The 19198-nt window shown below is 46.4% G+C and overlaps 3 protein-coding genes across 5 annotated transcripts in view; all 3 read left to right on the plus strand.

Moving 5' to 3' along the window:
- Window positions 1–864, plus strand: part of LOC109881262 (cytochrome P450 11B, mitochondrial) — a 15730-nt gene extending 14866 nt beyond the window's left edge. For both annotated transcript variants that reach the window (XM_031787343.1, XM_031787344.1), the window contains exon 9: window positions 559–864. In XM_031787343.1, coding sequence (XP_031643203.1) covers window positions 559–669 — 111 coding nt within the window. In that variant the 3' untranslated portion in view covers window positions 670–864. The remainder of the gene's footprint in view (window positions 1–558) is intronic.
- A 197-nt stretch (window positions 865–1061) lies between these two features.
- The window catches only part of LOC109881270 (pyruvate kinase PKM-like), a 30772-nt gene continuing 12635 nt past the window's right edge, over window positions 1062–19198 (plus strand). The window contains exons 1-6 of one of the 2 annotated variants that reach the window (XM_031787346.1): window positions 1062–1163; window positions 14156–14320; window positions 16454–16545; window positions 16710–16841; window positions 17746–17932; window positions 18538–18811. In XM_031787346.1, the coding sequence (XP_031643206.1) occupies window positions 14182–14320; window positions 16454–16545; window positions 16710–16841; window positions 17746–17932; window positions 18538–18811 (824 nt within the window). In that variant the 5' untranslated portion in view covers window positions 1062–1163; window positions 14156–14181. Of the gene's footprint in view, window positions 1164–6750; window positions 6918–14155; window positions 14321–16453; window positions 16546–16709; window positions 16842–17745; window positions 17933–18537; window positions 18812–19198 lie in introns of those variants that run through there. The other variant, XM_031787345.1, reaches the window with a different exon arrangement.
- On the plus strand, window positions 2601–2975 carry LOC116376726 (uncharacterized protein slr1851-like). Its single transcript, XM_031838112.1, has one exon. It carries the CDS (start codon window positions 2601–2603, stop codon window positions 2973–2975), a length of 375 nt encoding a protein of 124 aa, XP_031693972.1.

The raw sequence follows: 19198 nt of genomic DNA on the forward strand, positions 1-19198 counted from the left end.
AGAGGGAGATGGGAAAAGGAAGAGAGGGATGGAGGTTTGACAGAGAGGGAGATGGGAAAAGGAAGAGAGGGATGGAGGTTTGACAGAGAGGGAGATGGGAAAAGGAAGAGAGGGATGGAGGTTTGACAGAGAGGGAGATGGGAAAAGGAAGAGAGGGATGGAGGTTTGACAGAGAGGGAGATGGGAAAAGGAAGAGAGGGATGGAGGTTTGACAGAGAGGGAGATGGGAAAAGGAAGAGAGGGATGGAGGTTTGACAGAGAGGCAGTTGGGAAAAGGAAGAGAGGGATGGAGGTTTGACATAGAGGCAGTTGGGAAAAGGAAGAGAGGGATGGAGGTTTGACATAGAGGCAGTTGGGAAAAGGAAGAGAGGGATGGAGGTTTGACAGAGAGGCAGATGGGAAAGCAAAGGGAAAAGGAAGAGAGGGATGTCGAAAAGGAGAGAATGATGAGAGTGAAGAAGTGAAGTCCGGAGAAGATTAGTTGAATCTATGCTAATGAGTCCCCCTTTCTCCTTCGCCTCCCCCTTCCTACCCCTCATTTTCTCTCCCTCTCTGTAGATCATGTTGAGTTTCCGTCTCAGTGTGTCGTCTTCAGAGGAGCTCAGCACCAAATACACCCTAATCCTCCAGCCTGAAACCCCACCACGCATCACCTTCAGCACACTCTGACACACACCAACACCCCCCCCCCCCCAACACACACACACATACACACATACACCAATCGTTTAACCAACCAAACAAATCAATCATTTTATCAATCCATTATACCAGGTAATCTCAATGAGCTCACCAACAGCCTTACCATATAGTCCACATGAAAACATCAAATAATAATAAAGTCCTATTTCAGGTCAATGAAAAGGCCAGTGTTTTCTCGTTCATTTCTTTTTCAGATGTTGAGTAAGATTTGTTACAGCGGGATAGATATACTTAGACATGAAGAAATGAACTAATTTCACTCTCCCGAATCCAAATGGATTTCTCCCATCAAAAGCCGCAAACAATTATCAGAGATAATCGATGGTGTCCACAAGATGGCGGTAAAACCCACAGCAAAACTACATAAACAAATGATTGAAATGATTATTTTGCGAACCTGGTGCTATGCGCGTCTCCACATCCGCAAAGTTGTCTTCGTTGCTGCTGCCTGAAACTCACAGGTTGGTGTTCTTCTTCCTCTAATATATCGTTTAATTCGAACTATTCAGTCTCTCTCTCTTTATTATTATCATTTGGTTTTACAACAGTTAGAATTCTGGATTATCTATGTCATTCGTTGTGAATGCATGCTGTTACAATAATTAGCTGAATCGCACAATTTCTGCAACCATTTCAAGTAAAAAAAAATAATACTACTCTGCCAGAGCTCTGCCAAGTTTAGGCTGCTAAACTCAACCGTGCGCCAATTCTTTCTTCTTCAAAGGCCATGGTGACACATTGTTGACATACTGCTCAAAGGAAAGGAAGTCATTGTGACAGTTTTGGTCAGTTTTAGTTAGTGATTAGTTCTATAACATTCTGTTCATCTCAATCCCTTTGCAAACTCACTGGATGAAAATGTCATAATAGTCCGATTATGTTGCATTAAATCTTTTGCAAAACAGGTTTGAGATAAATTGAATGATATGGGCAGAAACTGAAACCTCAGTAATAATGGTAACCCTTTAATTACAGGCCATCCTGTAAAATACTAGTTTAGGCCACTTGAAGAATGAAGTCAGGACTGAAATGATGGCTAATATATTAGGACATGATGCCAAAGGCTGTGTTGCATGTAAATGTGCTCTATGTCATGTATTCTGACAGGGTGTTATGTCACATAATGTGTGCTGTATGTATCTAGCTGTGTTCTGGAGTCCAGGGGAGTGGCTTCACAGTGTACATTCTCTCTAGGCAACTCCAGCACAAAGGTCTATTTGTGTACTGGCTACTGATTTACACCCTCTGTCTGTTGGCTTTTCAGGGTAGCTACACAAGTGTGTGTGTGTGTGTGTGTGTGTGTGTGTGTGTGTGTGTGTGTGTGTGTGTGTGTGTGTGTGTGTGTGTGTGTGTGCGGGCTGGCGAGCGTGTTTAACTATACTTGTGGGGATCAGAAGAATAGTAAACAAACTAAGACAAATGCAGTGGTGATTTTAACATGTAAATCTTGGTGTTGCAAACTCCCCAATTTGTTTTAGATGCAAAGCCATGACCCAGCATCACTAAACAATACATCAATCACATCACATCTCATTTGTCACATGCACCGAATACAACAGTGAAATGCTTACTTACAAGCCCTTAACCAACAATGTAGTTTTAAGAAAATTCAAAAAAAAAGTAAGAGATAAGAATAACAAATAATTAAAGAGCAGCAGTAAATAACAATAGTGGGGCTATATACAGGGTGTACCGGTACAGAGTGCGGGGGGTACCGGTACAGAGTGCGGGGGGTACCGGTACAGAGTGCGGGGTTACCGGTACAGAGTGCGGGGGGTACCGGTACAGAGTGCGGGGGCACCGGTACAGAGTGCGGGGGCACCGTGGTAATCACCTACAATGACGTAATCCATTGCGAACCCGTTTACTTGTCTGGTCTCAGTCTGTGTGGAGCAGACATGGAGACCTCCTTCTTGTCTGGTCTCAGTCTGTGTGGAGCAGACATGGAGACCTCCTACTTGTCTGGTCTCAGTCTGTGTGGAGCAGACATGGAGACCTCCTACTTGTCTGGTCTCAGTCTGTGTGGAGCAGACCTGGAGACCTCCTACTTGTCTGGTCTCAGTCTGTGTGGAGCAGACATGGAGACCTCCTACTTGTCTGGTCTCAGTCTGTGTGGAGCAGACCTGGAGACCTCCTACTTGTCTGGTCTCAGTCTGTGTGGAGCAGACATGGAGACCTCCTACTTGTCTGGTCTCAGTCTGTGTGGAGCAGACATGGAGACCTCCTACTTGTCTGGTCTCAGTCTGTGTGGAGCAGACATGGAGACCTCCTAGTTGTCTGGTCTCAGTCTGTGTGGAGCAGACATGGAGACCTTCTACTTGTCTGGTCTCAGTCTGTGTGGAGCAGACATGGAGACCTCCTACTTGTCTGGTCTCAGTCTGTGTGGAGCAGACCTGGAGACCTCCTACTTGTCTGGTCTCAGTCTGTGTGGAGCAGACATGGAGACCTCCTACTTGTCTGGTCTCAGTCTGTGTGGAGCAGACCTGGAGACCTCCTACTTGTCTGGTCTCAGTCTGTGTGGAGCAGACATGGAGACCTCCTACTTGTCTGGTCTCAGTCTGTGTGGAGCAGACCTGGAGACCTCCTACTTGTCTGGTCTCAGTCTGTGTGGAGCAGACATGGAGACCTCCTACTTGTCTGGTCTCAGTCTGTGTGGAGCAGACATGGAGACCTCCTACTTGTCTGGTCTCAGTCTGTGTGGAGCAGACCTGGAGACCTCCTACTTGTCTGGTCTCAGTCTGTGTGGAGCAGACATGGAGACCTCCTACTTGTCTGGTCTCAGTCTGTGTGGAGCAGACATTGAGACCTCCTACTTGTCTGGTCTCAGTCTGTGTGGAGCAGACATGGAGACCTCCTACTTGTCTGGTCTCAGTCTGTGTGGAGCAGACCTGGAGACCTCCTACTTGTCTGGTCTCAGTCTGTGTGGAGCAGACATGGAGACCTCCTACTTGTCTGGTCTCAGTCTGTGTGGAGCAGACATGGAGACCTCCTACTTGTCTGGTCTCAGTCTGTGTGGAGCAGACATGGAGACCTCCTACTTGTCTGGTCTCAGTCTGTGTGGAGCAGACATGGAGACCTCCTACTTGTCTGGTCTCAGTCTGTGTGGAGCAGACATGGAGACCTCCTACTTGTCTGGTCTCAGTCTGTGTGGAGCAGACATGGCGACCTCCTTGACAGAGACAGAGAGAAGAGAGAACGTGCGAGAGGGATAGAAAGCTGTTGCTTCGAGAGGTTTCTCTACCTGAAAATACATGATCTAAGTGATTGATAGTTGGTATTCAGCAGTCATAAAATGATGCCTTATTTACTTTGAAGATCTACTAAAATAGTGATTTTTGTCACACAACTTAGGCAGCAGCTCTATAGATATGAGATGGTGACATGGAATTAAATAATAAAGTCATTGAATAAAACAAATATTTTGCTAAAGTAAAGTATTGTGAATGAATGACTGTTAATAAGTGATAAGCAGTAAGGGGCAGTCACTACCATCATGGGACTTGTATTGTTTCATTCTGTGTTGTTACACAATTCAACCCACATAATGCATAGTGCATTTAATGTCCATTTTTTAAAATCGAAACCGAAAACCATGATAATTTTAAAAAATAAGGAACCGAAACCAAACTGACCTCAAAAATCACTATTTGCTCAGCACTTGTGTCCCCACAAGGTTAGTTAAACAAGACTGTGTGTGTTAATTAGTGTGTGTGTGTGCGTGACTTGATCCAAGTCCAGATTTTTCTTCCTGGTTACCCATGTTGGTTTACAATGAGCTGTACAGGTATAAAGACACAGTACAGTATAATGTCTGTGAACAGGTATCTCTATTGACCCAGCCTACTGTGTTTATAATCATTTAACTACCTTGTATCAGACTGAAGATCATATTAGCCTTCTTCAGTTCTCAGATAAGTGTAGTTCGGCCAAAACACATTCACATTCACACATACAGTACATACAGCATCTGTGAAGGTCAAGTTGCAGGGCTGCAAGTCAACAATGATGACCTTACCGGGTTCAATCACAGTCACCAGGATCTGTAAATGGGCCAGAGATGCATAATGTCAGTGACACAGTCATTAACTAGTCGTCTTGGCACCTAGAGAGCTAGGAGGAACACATTGGCAGACCTGTATTACAAGACTCTCATGATATCACCTCTGACAATTCAGAAGTTGAGACGAGATGACGAGAGATGACATTGAGATGACAAAAAGATGACGAGAGATGACATAGAGATGACAAAAAGATGACGAGATGACATAGAGATGACAAAGAGATGACAAAAAGATGATGAGAGATGACATAGAGATGACGAGAGATGTAAAAAAAAAGAAATGTTGCACCAACCACTCACCCTAACCCTGACCTTAACCCTGACCTTAACCCTGACCGTAACTCCAACCTAACCCTGACCTTAACCCTGACCCTAACCCTGACCGTAACTCCAACCTAACCCTGACCTTAACCCTGACCCTAACCCTGACCGTAACTCCAACCTAACCCTGACCTTAACCCTGACCGTAACTCCAACCTAACCCTGACCTTAACCCTGACCCTAACCCTGACCGTAACTCCAACCTAACCCTGACCTTAACCCTGACCCTAACCCTGACCTTAACCCTGACCCTAACCCTGACCTTAACCCTGACCGTAACCCTGACCGTAACTCCAACCTAACCCTGACCTTAACCCTAACCCTGACCTTAACCCTGACCCTAACCCTGACCGTAACTCCAACCTAACCCTGACCTTAACCCTGACCCTAACCCTGACCGTAACTCCAACCTAACCCTGACCCTAACCCTGACCGTAACTCCAACCTAACCCTGACCTTAACCCTGACCCTAACCCTGACCTTAACCCTGACCCTAACCCTGACCTTAACCCTAACCCTGACCCTAACCCTGACCGTAACTCCAACCTAACCCTGACCTTAACCCTGACCCTAACCCTGACCGTAACTCCAACCTAACCCTGACCTTAACCCTGACCCTAACCCTGACAGTAACTCCAACCTAACCCTGACCTTAACCCTGACCGTAACTCCAACCTAACCCTGACCTTAACCCTGACCCTAACCCTGACCGTAACTCCAACCTAACCCTGACCTTAACCCTGACCCTAACCCTGACCTTAACCCTGACCCTAACCCTGACCTTAACCCTGACCGTAACCCTGACTGTAACTCCAACCTAACCCTGACCTTAACCCTAACCCTGACCTTAACCCTGACCCTAACCCTGACCGTAACTCCAACCTAACCCTGACCTTAACCCTGACCCTAACCCTGACCGTAACTCCAACCTAACCCTGACCCTAACCCTGACCGTAACTCCAACCTAACCCTGACCTTAACCCTGACCCTAACCCTGACCTTAACCCTGACCCTAACCCTGACCTTAACCCTAACCCTGACCCTAACCCTGACCGTAACTCCAACCTAACCCTGACCATAACCCTGACCCTAACCCTGACCGTAACTCCAACCTAACCCTGACCTTAACCCTGACCCTAACCCTGACCGTAACTCCAACCTAACCCTGACCCTAACCCTGACCGTAACTCCAACCTAACCCTGACCTTAACCCTGACCCTAACCCTGACCCTAACCCTGACCCTAACCCTAACCGTAACTCCAACCTAACCCTGACCTTAACCCTGACCCTAACCCTGACCGTAACTCCAACCTAACCCTGACCTTAACCCTGACCTTAACCCTGACCGTAACTCCAACCTAACCCTGACTTTAACCTTAACCATCACCATAGCCCCCTAACCCTGACCCTGACCTTAACCCTGACCGTAATCCCAATCTAACCCTGACCTTAACCATCACCGTAACCCCCTAACGCTGACCGTAACCCCGACCTTAACCCTGACCGTAACCCCAACCTAACCCTGACCTTAACCCTGACCCTAACCCTAGATGAAGAAAAACAAAAACGTGATCAATAGTGAAAACGTCACTATGGCTATCACGTGATCATCCAGGCTGACATCTGTGTCAAAGGGAGTGGACATTGTGAATGGTTACAGTAGATTGGGCTGAGGGGTGTAGAGAGGAGGGGGAGAGGGAGGAAATTTGTGAAAGTACAGAGATTGAGCACTGACTGAGAAAAAGACAGACAGACAGACAGGACTGGACAGACATATAGAGGTGATAGGATAGTACAGTTGGAGTTTGACAAAGCTTTGTGTCAAGATGGGAGGTAAGTCTGTAGAGCTGCTAGCATACGGGAGGTTATAACCTTTAAACTTCTCCATTAATGCAGTGTTACCTGGCTAAAAGATTCAAGCTTAAATAGGTTCACCCACACTCGCCACTGTCTGATGCTATAGTGACCACATTGGAGTTGATGTCTTTCAGACATTCTACCTTGACTCAAGATCAGGTGGAACAGAATCTTCTACAGTGGTTGTACATCTATTCTCTTTTTAGTCGCTGCCTGATGAAAACCTTTAACTTAGTCGATTTGTTCTTGTTTTTACCTTTATTGAAAGTGGTAACACCCCTCAGTGTACTCCTAACATTTCAGGACCAAGAAAATGTATATAACATTTTTATTTAAATTAGCTTCTGTAGTTTTACAATTGCATGTTCGTTAATGGGAAAAATTTGTTGTTGTTTTTCTAATTTCCTGAAAAGTTGATATTTTGGAGATCAGACAGTGACGTTTTATTCCAAGGTCATATGACTAATAGAAGTCACTGATGCAAAGCAAGTTTTCTACAGTCCTCAGCAGAATGTTTCTAGTCTGCTTATCATCATTCAGGAAGCATCAAGCGTAATATTATAAGAATTATATTGTATGAATTTTGGTTGTGTTATAATAGTTATTGTTGGTTGATTGGTGGTTAAATGTTGAGGGCTGTGTACCAGAATTAGGCAGTTAGATTTGCATTGCCAGGAGTTGACCCAGAGCACAGTGGTGGTTGGTCAGGATAACCTAAGGTTCATTGACTGTCCAGGAACATGTGCACACACACACACACACACACACACACACACACACACACACACACACACACACACACACACACACACACACACACACACACACACACACACACGCGCACACGCAGGACATTGCCTTATCTTCCTCTCACACAGAACACTTTCAGCTAGTGTCAGTATGTCCTGTCCACACACCCAACCATATCTCTCCGTGTCTCCTCTATGGAAGGCATGCACTGATCTGCACATTCCAACACAGTGTTGGGACCTAATCTCAGCCTTAGTCAGCCAGAACAGGTGTCGGTTTTGGTCAGTAACAAGTTTCAGTCCGTTTCTGTGTGTGAATTATTGATGGGGCTAAAAATCGATACAGTTACATATCGCAATATTAGTGGTGGAAGATATTATATTGGTATTTGACTCCTGTATTGTTTAATAAAACATTTTTGCTTATCTAGCACTAGTTGGCAGTACCAGTGTCAAAACTCCAACATGTTTCAGCATGACTGATCAAAAATCATTTTCTGATGCTCTCTCTTGTCCCTCTGCAGCAGACATAGTGAGAAATATGTTTGGAACCTCAAATCACAATAAAACTGCAGTATCTAATCGCAATACATGTAGAATCGTGAGAATCACAATACATATCGTATCGGCACCTAAGTATTGTGATAATATCATTTTGTGAGGTGTGTGTGCGATGTGTCAGAGGTAGAGCTCTGTGGAACACTTAATAATGTGTGAGGGAGAGAGAGATGGAGAGCGTGATAGAGGGGATGGAGAAAGAGATGGAGAGCGTGATAGAGGGGATGGAAAAGAGATGGAGAGCGTGATAGAGGGGATGGAGAAAGAGATGGAGAGCGTGATAGAGGGGATGGAGAAAGAGATGGAGAGCGTGATAGAGGGGATGGAGAAAGAGATGGAGAGCGTGATAGAGGGGATGGAGAAAGAGATGGAGAGCGTGATAGAGGGGATGGAGAAAGAGATGGAGAGCGTGATAGAGGGGATGGAGAAAGAGATGGAGAGCGTGATAGAGGGGATGGAGAAAGAGATGGAGAGCGTGATAGAGGGGATGGAGAAAGAGATGGAGAGCGTGATAGAGGGGATGGAGAAAGAGATGGAGAGCGTGATAGAGGGGATGGAGAAAGAGATGGAGAGCGTGATAGAGGGGATGGAGAAAGAGATGGAGAGCGTGATAAGGGGATGGAGAAAGAGATGGAGAGCGTGATAGAGGGGATGGAGAAAGAGATGGAGAGCGTGATAGAGGGGATGGAGAAAGAGATGGAGAGCGGAGAAGTAGATGGAGAGCGTGATAAAGAGATGGAGAGCGTGATAGAGGGGATGGAGAAAGAGATGGAGAGCGTGATAGAGGGGATGGAGAAAGAGATGGAGAGCGTGATAGAGGGGATGGAGAAAGAGATGGAGAGCGTGATAGAGGGGATGGAGAAAGAGATGGAGAGCGTGATAGAGGGGATGGAGAAAGAGATGGAGAGCGTGATAGAGGGGATGGAGAAAGAGATGGAGAGCTGTGATAGAGGGGATGGAGAAAGAGATGGAGAGCGTGATAGAGGGGGTGGAGAAGATATAGAGCGTGATAGAGGGGATGGAGAAAGAGATGGAGAGCGTGATAGAGGGGATGGAGAAAGAGATGGAGAGCGTGATAGAGGGGATGGAGAAAGAGATGGAGAGCGTGATAGAGGGGATGGAGAAAGAGATGGAGAGCGTGATAGAGGGGATGGAGAAAGAGATGGAGAGCGTGATAGAGGGGATGGAGAAAGAGATGGAGAGCGTGATAGAGGGGATGGAGAAAGATATAGAGCGTGATAGAGGGGGATGGAGAAAGAGATGGAGAGCGTGATAGAGGGGATGGAGAAGAGATGGAGAGCGTGATAGAGGGGATGGAGAAAGAGATGGAGAGCGTGATAGAGGGGATGGAGAAAGAGATGGAGAGCGTGATAGAGTGGATGGAGAAAGAGATGGAGAGCGTAGATAGAGGGGATGGAGAAAGAGATGGAGAGCGTGATAGAGGGATGGAGAAAGAGATGGAGAGCGTGATAGAGGGGATGGAGAAAGAGATGGAGAGCGTGATAGAGGGGATGGAGAAAGAGATGGAGAGAGAGAGATAGAGGGGATGGAGAAAGAGATGGAGAGCGTGATAGAGGGGATGGAGAAAGAGATGGAGAGCGTGATAGAGGGGATGGAGAAAGAGATGGAGAGCGTGATAGAGGGGATGGAGAAAGAGATGGAGAAAGAGATGGAGAGCGTGATAGAGTGGATGGAGAAAAAGATGGAGAGCGTGATAGAGGGGATGGAGAAAGAGATGGAGAGCGTGATAGAGGGGATGGAGAAAGAGATGGAGAACGTGATAGAAGGGATGGAGAAAGAGATGGAGAGAGAGAGAGAGAGAGATGGAGAGCGTGATAGAGGGGATGGAGAAAGAGATGGAGAGCGTGATAGAGGGGATGGAGAAAGAGATGGAGAGCGTGATAGAGGGGATGGAGAAAGAGATGGAGAGCGTGATAGAGGGGATGGAGAAAGAGATGGAGAGCATGATAGAGGGGATGGAGAAAGAGATGGAGAGCGTGATAGAGGGGATGGAGAAAGAGATGGAGAGCGTGATAGAGGGGATGGAGAAAGAGATGGAGAGCGTGATAGAGGGGATGGAGAAAGAGATGGAGAGCGTGATAGAGGGGATGGAGAAAGAGATGGAGAGCGTGATAGAGTGGATGGAGAAAGAGATGGAGAGCGTGATAGAGGGGATGGAGAAAGAGATGGAGAGAGAGATGGAGAACGTGATAGAGGGGATGGAGAAAGAGATGGAGAACGTGATAGAGGGGATGGAGAAAGAGATGGGAACGTGATAGAGGGGATGGAGAGAGATGGAGAGAGAGAGAGAGAGAGGAGAGAGATGGAGCGAGATGAAGAGAGATGGAGAGAGAGAGAGAGAGGAGATGTAGAGCGTGATAGAGGGGATGGAGAAAGAGATGGAGAGCGTGATAGAGGGGATGGAGAAAGAGATGGAGAACGTGATAGAGGGGATGGAGAAGGAAAGAGATGGAGAGAGAGAGAGAGAGAGAGATGGAGAGCGTGATAGAGGGGATGGAGAAAGAGATGGAGAGCGTGATAGAGGGGATGGAGAAAGAGATGGAGAGAGAGAGAGAGATGGAGAGCGTGATAGAGGGGATGGAGAAAGAGATGGAGAGCGTGATAGAGGGGATGGAGAGCGTGATAGAGGGGATGGAGAAAGAGATGGAGAGCGTGATAGAGGGGATGGAGAAAGAGATGGAGAGCGTGATAGAGAGATGGAGAGCGTGATAGAGGGGATGGAGAAAGAGATGGAGAGCGTGATAGAGGGGATGGAGAAAGAGATGGAGAGCGTGATAGAGGGGATGGAGAAAGAGATGGAGAGCGTGATAGAGGGGATGGAGAAAGAGATGGAGAACGTGATAGAGGGGATGGAGAAAGAGATGGAGAGGGTGATAGAGGGGATGGAGAGGGTGATAGAGGGGATGGAGAAAGAGATGGAGAGCGTGATAGAGGGGATGGAGAAAGAGATGGAGAACGTGATAGAGGGGATGGAGAAAGAGATGGAGAGCGTGATAGAGGGGATGGAGAAAGAGATGGAGAGCGTGATAGAGGGGATGGGGAAAGAGATGGAGAGCGTGATAGAGGGGATGGGGAAAGAGATGGAGAGCGTGATAGAGGGGATGGAGAAAGAGATCGAGAGCGTGATAGAGGGGATGGAGAAAGAGATGGAGAGCGTGATAGAGCGGATGGAGAAAGAGATGAAGAGCGTGATAGAGGGGATGGAGAAAGAGATGGAGAACGTGATAGAGGGGATGGAGAAAGAGATGGAGAGCGTGATAGAGGGGATGGAGAAAGAGATGGAGAGCGTGATAGAGGGGATGGAGAAAGAGATGGAGAGCGTGATAGAGGGATGGAGAAAGAGATGGAGAGCATGATAGAGGGGATGGAGAAAGAGATGGAGAGAGAGATGGAGAGCGTGATAGAGGGGATGGAGAAAGAGATGGAGAGAGAGATGGAGAGCGTGATAGAGGGGATGGAGAAAGAGATGGAGAATGTGATAGAGGGGATGGAGAAAGAGATGGAGAGCGTGATAGAGGGGATGGAGAAAGAGATGGAGAGTGTGATAGAGGGGATGGAGAAAGAGATGGAGAGCGTGATAGAGGGGATGGAGAAAGAGATGGAGAGAGAGATGGAGAGCGTGATAGAGGGGATGGAGAAAGAGATGGAGAATGTGATAGAGGGGATGGAGAAAGAGATGGAGAGCGTGATAGAGGGGATGGAGAAAGAGATGGAGAGTGTGATAGAGGGGATGGAGAAAGAGATGGAGAGCGTGATAGAGGGGATGGAGAAAGAGAGCACCGTGCCTAGACATCCCACAGGACAAATACACACAGACTGACAAGCACATCACAGACCTCCCTCTCCTCTCTCTCTCCATCTCTCTCTCTCTCTCTCTCTCTCTCTCTCTCTCTCTCTCATCACCTCTCTCATCACAGACCTCAACAAGCTCAGAGGTCTCTCTCCCCCGTGCCTCCCTTGCTCTCTCTCTCTCTCTTTCTCCATCTCTCTCTCTCTCTCTCTCTCCATCTCTCTCTCTCTCTCCCTCCCTCTCTCTCTCTCTCTCCATCTCCTCTCTCTCTCTCATCTCTCTCTCTCATCTCTCTCCTCCTTGTTTTCAGCTGTCTGGAGAGAGGCTTTTCTCAAACATACAGTTGGCTAATGGAATCTCCAGCACTAGATTCAGGGTTTGGTCTGTTTTTGCTATATATTTGTTGGCGGTGGTGATAGTTAGTAAGACCGCCAGTCTGCTCTATAGCAGTCGTCCAGCCTCAGGCTACCATATTAATCTGATGTACAGCACTAAATCAGGCCTTGGCAGCAGTCTCTCTCTCTCACACACACAGCAGACTTTTAGAGTACATGGGAAATGCATAAAGTTGTCAGTAATATTCATGGTCGTGTTGCTCAAGTGGTTTATTGCATACAAAAGTGAGGGGGAGGCAGTAGACTACAGTTCCTTCGGTGTGTGTGTGTGTGTGTCAAATAATTATATTTTTGTTTTCTCATGATTTGGTTGCTTTCCTGGGGCTCAGTTTGTGAGAATCTCTCTCTCTCTCTCTCTCCATTTCTCTCCATCTCTCTACTCTCTCTCTCTCTCTCTCTCTCTCTCCCCATCTCTCTCCTCTCTCTCTCTCTCTCCTCTCTCTCTCTCCATCTCTCTCCTCTCTCTCTCCATCTCTCTCCTCCTCATCTCTCTCCATCTCTCTCCTCCTCATCTCTCTCCATCTCTCTCCATCTCTCTCCATCTCTCTCCTCCTCATCTCTCTCCATCTCTCTCCTCTCTCCATCTCTCTCCTCCTCATCTCTCTCCATCTCTCTCCATCTCTCTCCTCCTCATCTCTCTCCATCTCTCTCCTCTCTCCATCTCTCTCCTCCTCATCTCTCTCCATCTCTCTCCATCTCTCTCCTCCTCATCTCTCTCCATCTCTCTCCATCCCTACCTCCCTCCCTCCCTCTCAGGGCTAGACCACCTCAGGGCTTCCCACCGTTTATTTCATAGTTTTGATGTCTTCACTATTATTTTACAATGTAGAAAATAGTACAAATAAAGAAAAACCCTTGAATGAGTAGAGTTGTCCAAACTTTGACTGGTACTGTATATTCATGACATGTTTTTAATGGATGGATTGCATTTCTATAGGCCCATAAGAGCACTCACCCAGGTCTCAAAGCACTTGACCTTGAACTCACCTCCTCCACCACCAGTCTAGAGCAACACCAACTAGGGTCTCGATTCAATCCGTTGCTCTGAAGACCTGCACTACAGCGCAATAGAAATTTAAAGGCAATGTTTCCGCATTCACCGAGACTGCATTCACAGTAAATGGTGTATACGTCGGCTCAATAGGAAATGACCTTTACCTTTAAATCGTGCTACAGATTGAATGGAACCCCTATTACTGTACTGTAGGGTTTGTTTGTAAAGACACCAGCACCCAGACAGACTGTGCATCTGATGTGTGTGTTCAATTTAAACAGACTCCAAATTAGAACCATTTGTCAGATTGCTTCTTGTCTCCAGAATGTCACTGTATATGATTTCCATGTCAGGTTGTAAATGTCATGTAGTGGCCAGTCACAGCATCTGTCCTGTATATGGCAGTATGTTGCATGTCACGTGACGTTAGCCCCCCCCCCCCACCCTCTCTTGAATGTCACTGTTCAGAATGCTGCATGTTAACCTTCTCCAACCTTAGTTCTGTCAGTCTGAGGCCATCTCAACAAGCTAAGAGGTCTCTCTCCCCGTGTCTCTCTCTCTCTCTCTCTCAATTCAAAAGGTTTACATTACCAAAGTAAGTCGAATAGACAACAAACAAAAACGGAAATAAACCATCAGAAATTAACAGTCAACATTACGCTCACAAAAGTTTTAAAATAACATAGACATTTCTCTCTCTCTCTTAGCTCGTATCAGACGTTACTCTGACGTCATGCCCCTCCCAGACTCCTTCATCCAGAAGCAGCAGCTGGACGCCAGCATGGCCGACACCTTCCTGGAGCACCTGTGTCTGCTGGACATCGACCAGGAGCCAATCACAGCCCGCAACACAAGCATCATCTGCACCATCGGTGAGTTAAATAACGAATAATCTGCACCACGTGTCAGAACTCATTCCACGGAGGCCTGAGTGTCTGCGAGCTTTCACTCTACCCTTGTACTTGATGGATGAATTAAGATCACTAATTAGTAAGGAACTCCCCTCACCCGGATGTCTAGGTCTTAAGTGAAAGGAAAAACAAAAACCTGCAGACACTCAGCCCTCCGTGGAATGAGTTGGACACCCCTGATCTACGCCATCGCTGAGTTAAATAACCAATCAGCTACACCATCAGTAAGTTAAATAGCCAATCAGCTACACCATCAGTAAGTTAAATAACCAATCAGCTACACCATCAGTAAGTTAAATAACCAATCAGCTACACCATCGGTGAGTTAAATAGCCAATCAGCTACACCATCGGTGAGTTAAATAGCCAATCAGCTACACCACCAGTAAGTTAAATAACCAATCAGCTACACCATCGGTGAGTTAAATAACCAATCAGCTACACCATCAGTAAGTTAAATAACCAATCAGCTACACCATCGGTGAGTTAAATAGCCAATCAGCTACACCATCAGTAAGTTAAATAACCAATCAGCTACACCATCAGTGAGTTAAATAACCAATCTGCTACACCATCAGTAGGTTAAATAACCAATCAGCTACACCATCGCTGAGTTAAATAACCAATCAGCTACACCATCAGTAAGTTAAATAACCAATCAACTACACCATCAGTAAGTTAAATAACCAATCAGCTACACCATCGCTGAGTTAAATAACCAATCAGCTACACCATCAGTAAGTTAAATAACCAATCAGCTACACCATCGCTGAGTTAAATAACCAATCAGCTACACCATCAGTGAGTTAAATAACCAATCAGCTACACCATCAGTAGGTTAAATAACCAATCAGCTCCACCATCGCTGAGTTAAATAACCAATCAGCTACACCATCAGTAAGTTAAATAACCAATCAGCTACACCATCAGTAAGTTAAATAACCAATCAGCTACACCATCAGTAAGTTAAATAACCAATCAGCTACACCATCGGTGAGTTAAATAGCCAATCAGCTACACCATCGGTGAGTTAAATAGCCAATCAGCTACACCATCAGTAAGTTAAATAACCAATCAGCTACACCATCGGTGAGTTAAATAGCCAATCAGCTACACCATCAGTAGGTTAAATAACCAATCAGCTACACCATCAGTAGGTTAAATAACCAATCAGCTACACCATCGGTGAGTTAAATAACCAATCATCTACACCATCAGTAAGTTAAATAACCAATCAGCTACACCATCAGTGAGTTAAATAACCAATCATCTACACCATCAGTGAGTTAAATAACCAATCAGCTGCACCATTGTTGAGTTAAATAACCAATCAGCTCCATAATTGGTGAGTTAAATAACCACATCTGCACCATCAGTGAGTTAAATAACCACATCTGCACCATCAGTGGGTTAAATAACCAATCAGCTGCATCATTGGTGAGTTAAATAACCACATCTACACCATGAGTGAGTTAATTAACCAATCAGCTGCATAATTGGTGAGTTAGATAACCACATCTGCACCATCAGTGAGTTAAATAACCAATCAGCTGCATAATTGGTGAGTTAGATAGCCAATCAGCTACACCATCAGTAAGATAAATAACCAATCAGCTGCACCATTGGTGAGTTAAATAACCACATCTGCACCATCAATGAATTAAATAACCTTTTGTTTTGTGTAGCTTGTGTAGGTTGACCTATGTGGCTCAGTTGGTAGAGCATGGTTCTTGCAATGCCAGGGTTGTGGTTTATATTCCCACGGGGAACATGAACAAAGAAAGTATGAGAATCAATGCACTCACTACTATATGTCTGTCTGGATTAGAGTGCCTGCTTAATGTGGGGACAGTATAGGTAGGCCTTCTAATTCTTTCACTATGGCCATGCAGAGTTGACCTAGGGTAGAACTGTATGGGCTAGGGGTTGGAGCTCAGTAGATCTAGGTTGGTGTGGTGTTGGCTGGCAGGCTGGGTATTGGTGATTGGCATCCCACTGACTGCACTATTGATGATGTATCAAAGTGGATTGATTAACCAATGAACTGCTGGACAACCCATGGTCTCTGTTGTCTCTTGTTCTCTCTCTCTTTCAGGGCCTGCGTCTCGCTCCATCCCCAAACTGCAGGAGATGGTGAAGGCAGGAATGAACATCGCTCGACTCAACTTCTCTCATGGCTCTCATGAGGTTTGTTTGTCTCTGCATAACCTATCTCGCAAGTAATCACTGATCTGACACAACTATCAATCATATCAGTTTAGTAACAGCTATTCTCTCTCTCTCTCTCTCTCTCTCTCTCTCTCTCTCTCTCTCTCTCTCTCTCTGTCTCTCTCTCTGTCTCCCTCCTTCAGTACCATGGTGAGACCATCAAGAACATCCGGGAGGCGGTCGAGACCATAACCACTGACCCTTTATATTACAGGCCGGTAGCCATCGCCTTGGATACTAAAGGCCCTGAAATACGCACAGGCCTGGTTCGAGGGGTAAGCCAGCATTTCATCACTACTTAACATTCTATCCAATGGGCTTACATTCCCTACATCCCGACTGGTCAGTAGTCCAGTTTAGGGTGAGGGTCAACAGACCAGGAGAGTGTGACCCGTGTTGACTGACCATGCTGGTTGTTTTGGGGGTGTTCTATCCTGGACACAGACACAGATTGTGCAACAGTATCAACAGTAGTGAGAAAGAAGCTTTCTCAGCATCAGAACAGGTGTTTGGGCACCAGAGGAGGCTGGTGGGAGGTGCTATAGGGCAGGCTCATTGTAATGGCTGGAATGGAATAAATGGAACGGTATCAAACACATCAAACATATGGACACCACATGTTTGACTGCGCCCCATTTATTCCATTGCAGCCATTACAATGAGCCTGTCCTCCTATAGCACCTCCCACCAGCCTCCTCTGTTGGGCACTGATCTGTTTGTTATAGCACCAGTCCTGCCAATGGAAAGTTCAATATACTTTAGAAATGATAAAAACCTAGTTTATGGCCTGCTACATTCTATGTGTTCTATGTGTGAGGAAGATAAGGCAATGTCTTGCCTGTGTGTGTGTGTGTGTGTGTGTGTGTGTGTGTGTGTGTGTGTGTGTGTGTGTGTGTGTGTGTGTGTGTGTGTGTGTGTGTGTGTGTGTGTGTGTGTGTGTGTGTGTGTGAGACACAGAGCTGGAGGCACGTCTGCATGCCATTTCTTGCTAGCTCTGACTGTCCTGATAGCTACTTTATTGAGGAAAAGTTTTACTTACTATATGACTGTGATGCGTGGTTGTCTCACCTAGCTATCTTAAGATGACTGCACTAACTGTAAGTAGCTCTGGATAAGAGAGTCTGCTAAATGACTGAAGTTAAGATGTGTGTGTTATTCTGTGTTTCTCTGTGTGTGTAGACTGCAGAGCAGGAGGTGGAGCTGGAGCGTGGGGCCAGTGTGCGTGTGGTGACAGGGGAGGGGGACAGGGACAGTACGGATGGGAACGTCATCTGGGTGGACTACCCCAGTCTGCCTCAGGTCCTGGAGAAAGGAGGAAGGATCTACATCGACGACGGACTCATCGGACTAAAAGTCCTGGAAACAGGTAACACATCATTTAACACACACACATTCACACACACACACACACACACACACACACACACACACACACACACACACACACACACACACACACACACACACACACACACACACACACACACACACACATTCTCACACACACACACACACACACACACACACACACACACACACACACACACACACACACACACACACACACACACACACACACACACACACACACACACACACACACACACACACTCACACACAGGCACACAAACACACTGCATCTAAACACATTACTGGAGATACAGTGTTGGTTACATGTGCAGTGGTTCTTCCTTTAAAGGTTTTGACCGTTTGTGGTAGATGGTGGCAGATTGTGGTAAATTGCGTCATTCTGGCAACAATGGCTGACACTTAAATAACGTGCCATAGAATTCTGTGGCACCCCGCAAGCTGTGCTGCAGAATGCCGCGCCTTTTAAAGGTAGAACTATACTGCACAGTCCTGGAGATAGACAAGCCATAAACATCTATAAACAAATAAACATTCTCTACTTCTGTCTCATGATCTGTTCTCATGACCTCCCTCCCTTCTCTTCCTCTCCCCTTTCTCCAGGTCCAGACTGGGTGGAGGCACTGGTAGAGAGTGGAGGTGTTCTGGGCAGCCGTAAGGGGGTCAACCTGCCGGGGTGTGACCTGGTGGACATGCCCGCTGTGAGTGAGCGTGATGAGGGGGACCTGAGGTTCGGCGTGGCCCAGGGGGTGGACATGGTGTTCGCCAGCTTCATCCGCTGTGGCCAGGATGTCAGAGAGGTCCGACGGGCCCTGGGGCCCTTCGGAAAGGGCATCAAGGTGGTCAGCAAGGTGGAGAGTCGCCAGGGAGTACATAAGTGAGTGTGTGTGGAGGAGAAGAGAGAGAAGAAGAGACACACACAGAGTCAACAACATGAATATAATAACTTTCATTGAATGAGTAGCTTTACAGTCTCAGATTTACACATGAACAGCGCGTATCTTCAGCCTCAGTACCTGTCGTTGCCCTTGGAACCACATGACTCATTCCTTATCCACTCACAGTGGATTTGTGTGGATGACCATTCTCTAACAATAAGATTCTAGAATCTACAGTAAGACAAGACAAGCGTACTCCTGAATTCTTTTCCCCCTTTATTTAGAGAGGCAAGTCAGTTAAGAACAAATTCTTATTTACAATGAAGGCTTAGGAACAGTGGGTTAACTGCTCTAACCACTAGGCTACCTGCCTCCCCAAGTTGAAT

Source organism: Oncorhynchus kisutch, linkage group LG13 (genome assembly GCF_002021735.2).
Source record: "Oncorhynchus kisutch isolate 150728-3 linkage group LG13, Okis_V2, whole genome shotgun sequence".
Classification (NCBI taxonomy): Eukaryota; Metazoa; Chordata; class Actinopteri; order Salmoniformes; family Salmonidae; genus Oncorhynchus; species Oncorhynchus kisutch.

What these genes read in the sequence shown, in the direction of transcription:
- LOC116376726 (XM_031838112.1), top strand. Translation starts at nt 2,601, where the DNA reads ATGGAGACCTCCTTCTTGTCTGGTCTCAGTCTGTGTGGAGCAGACATG.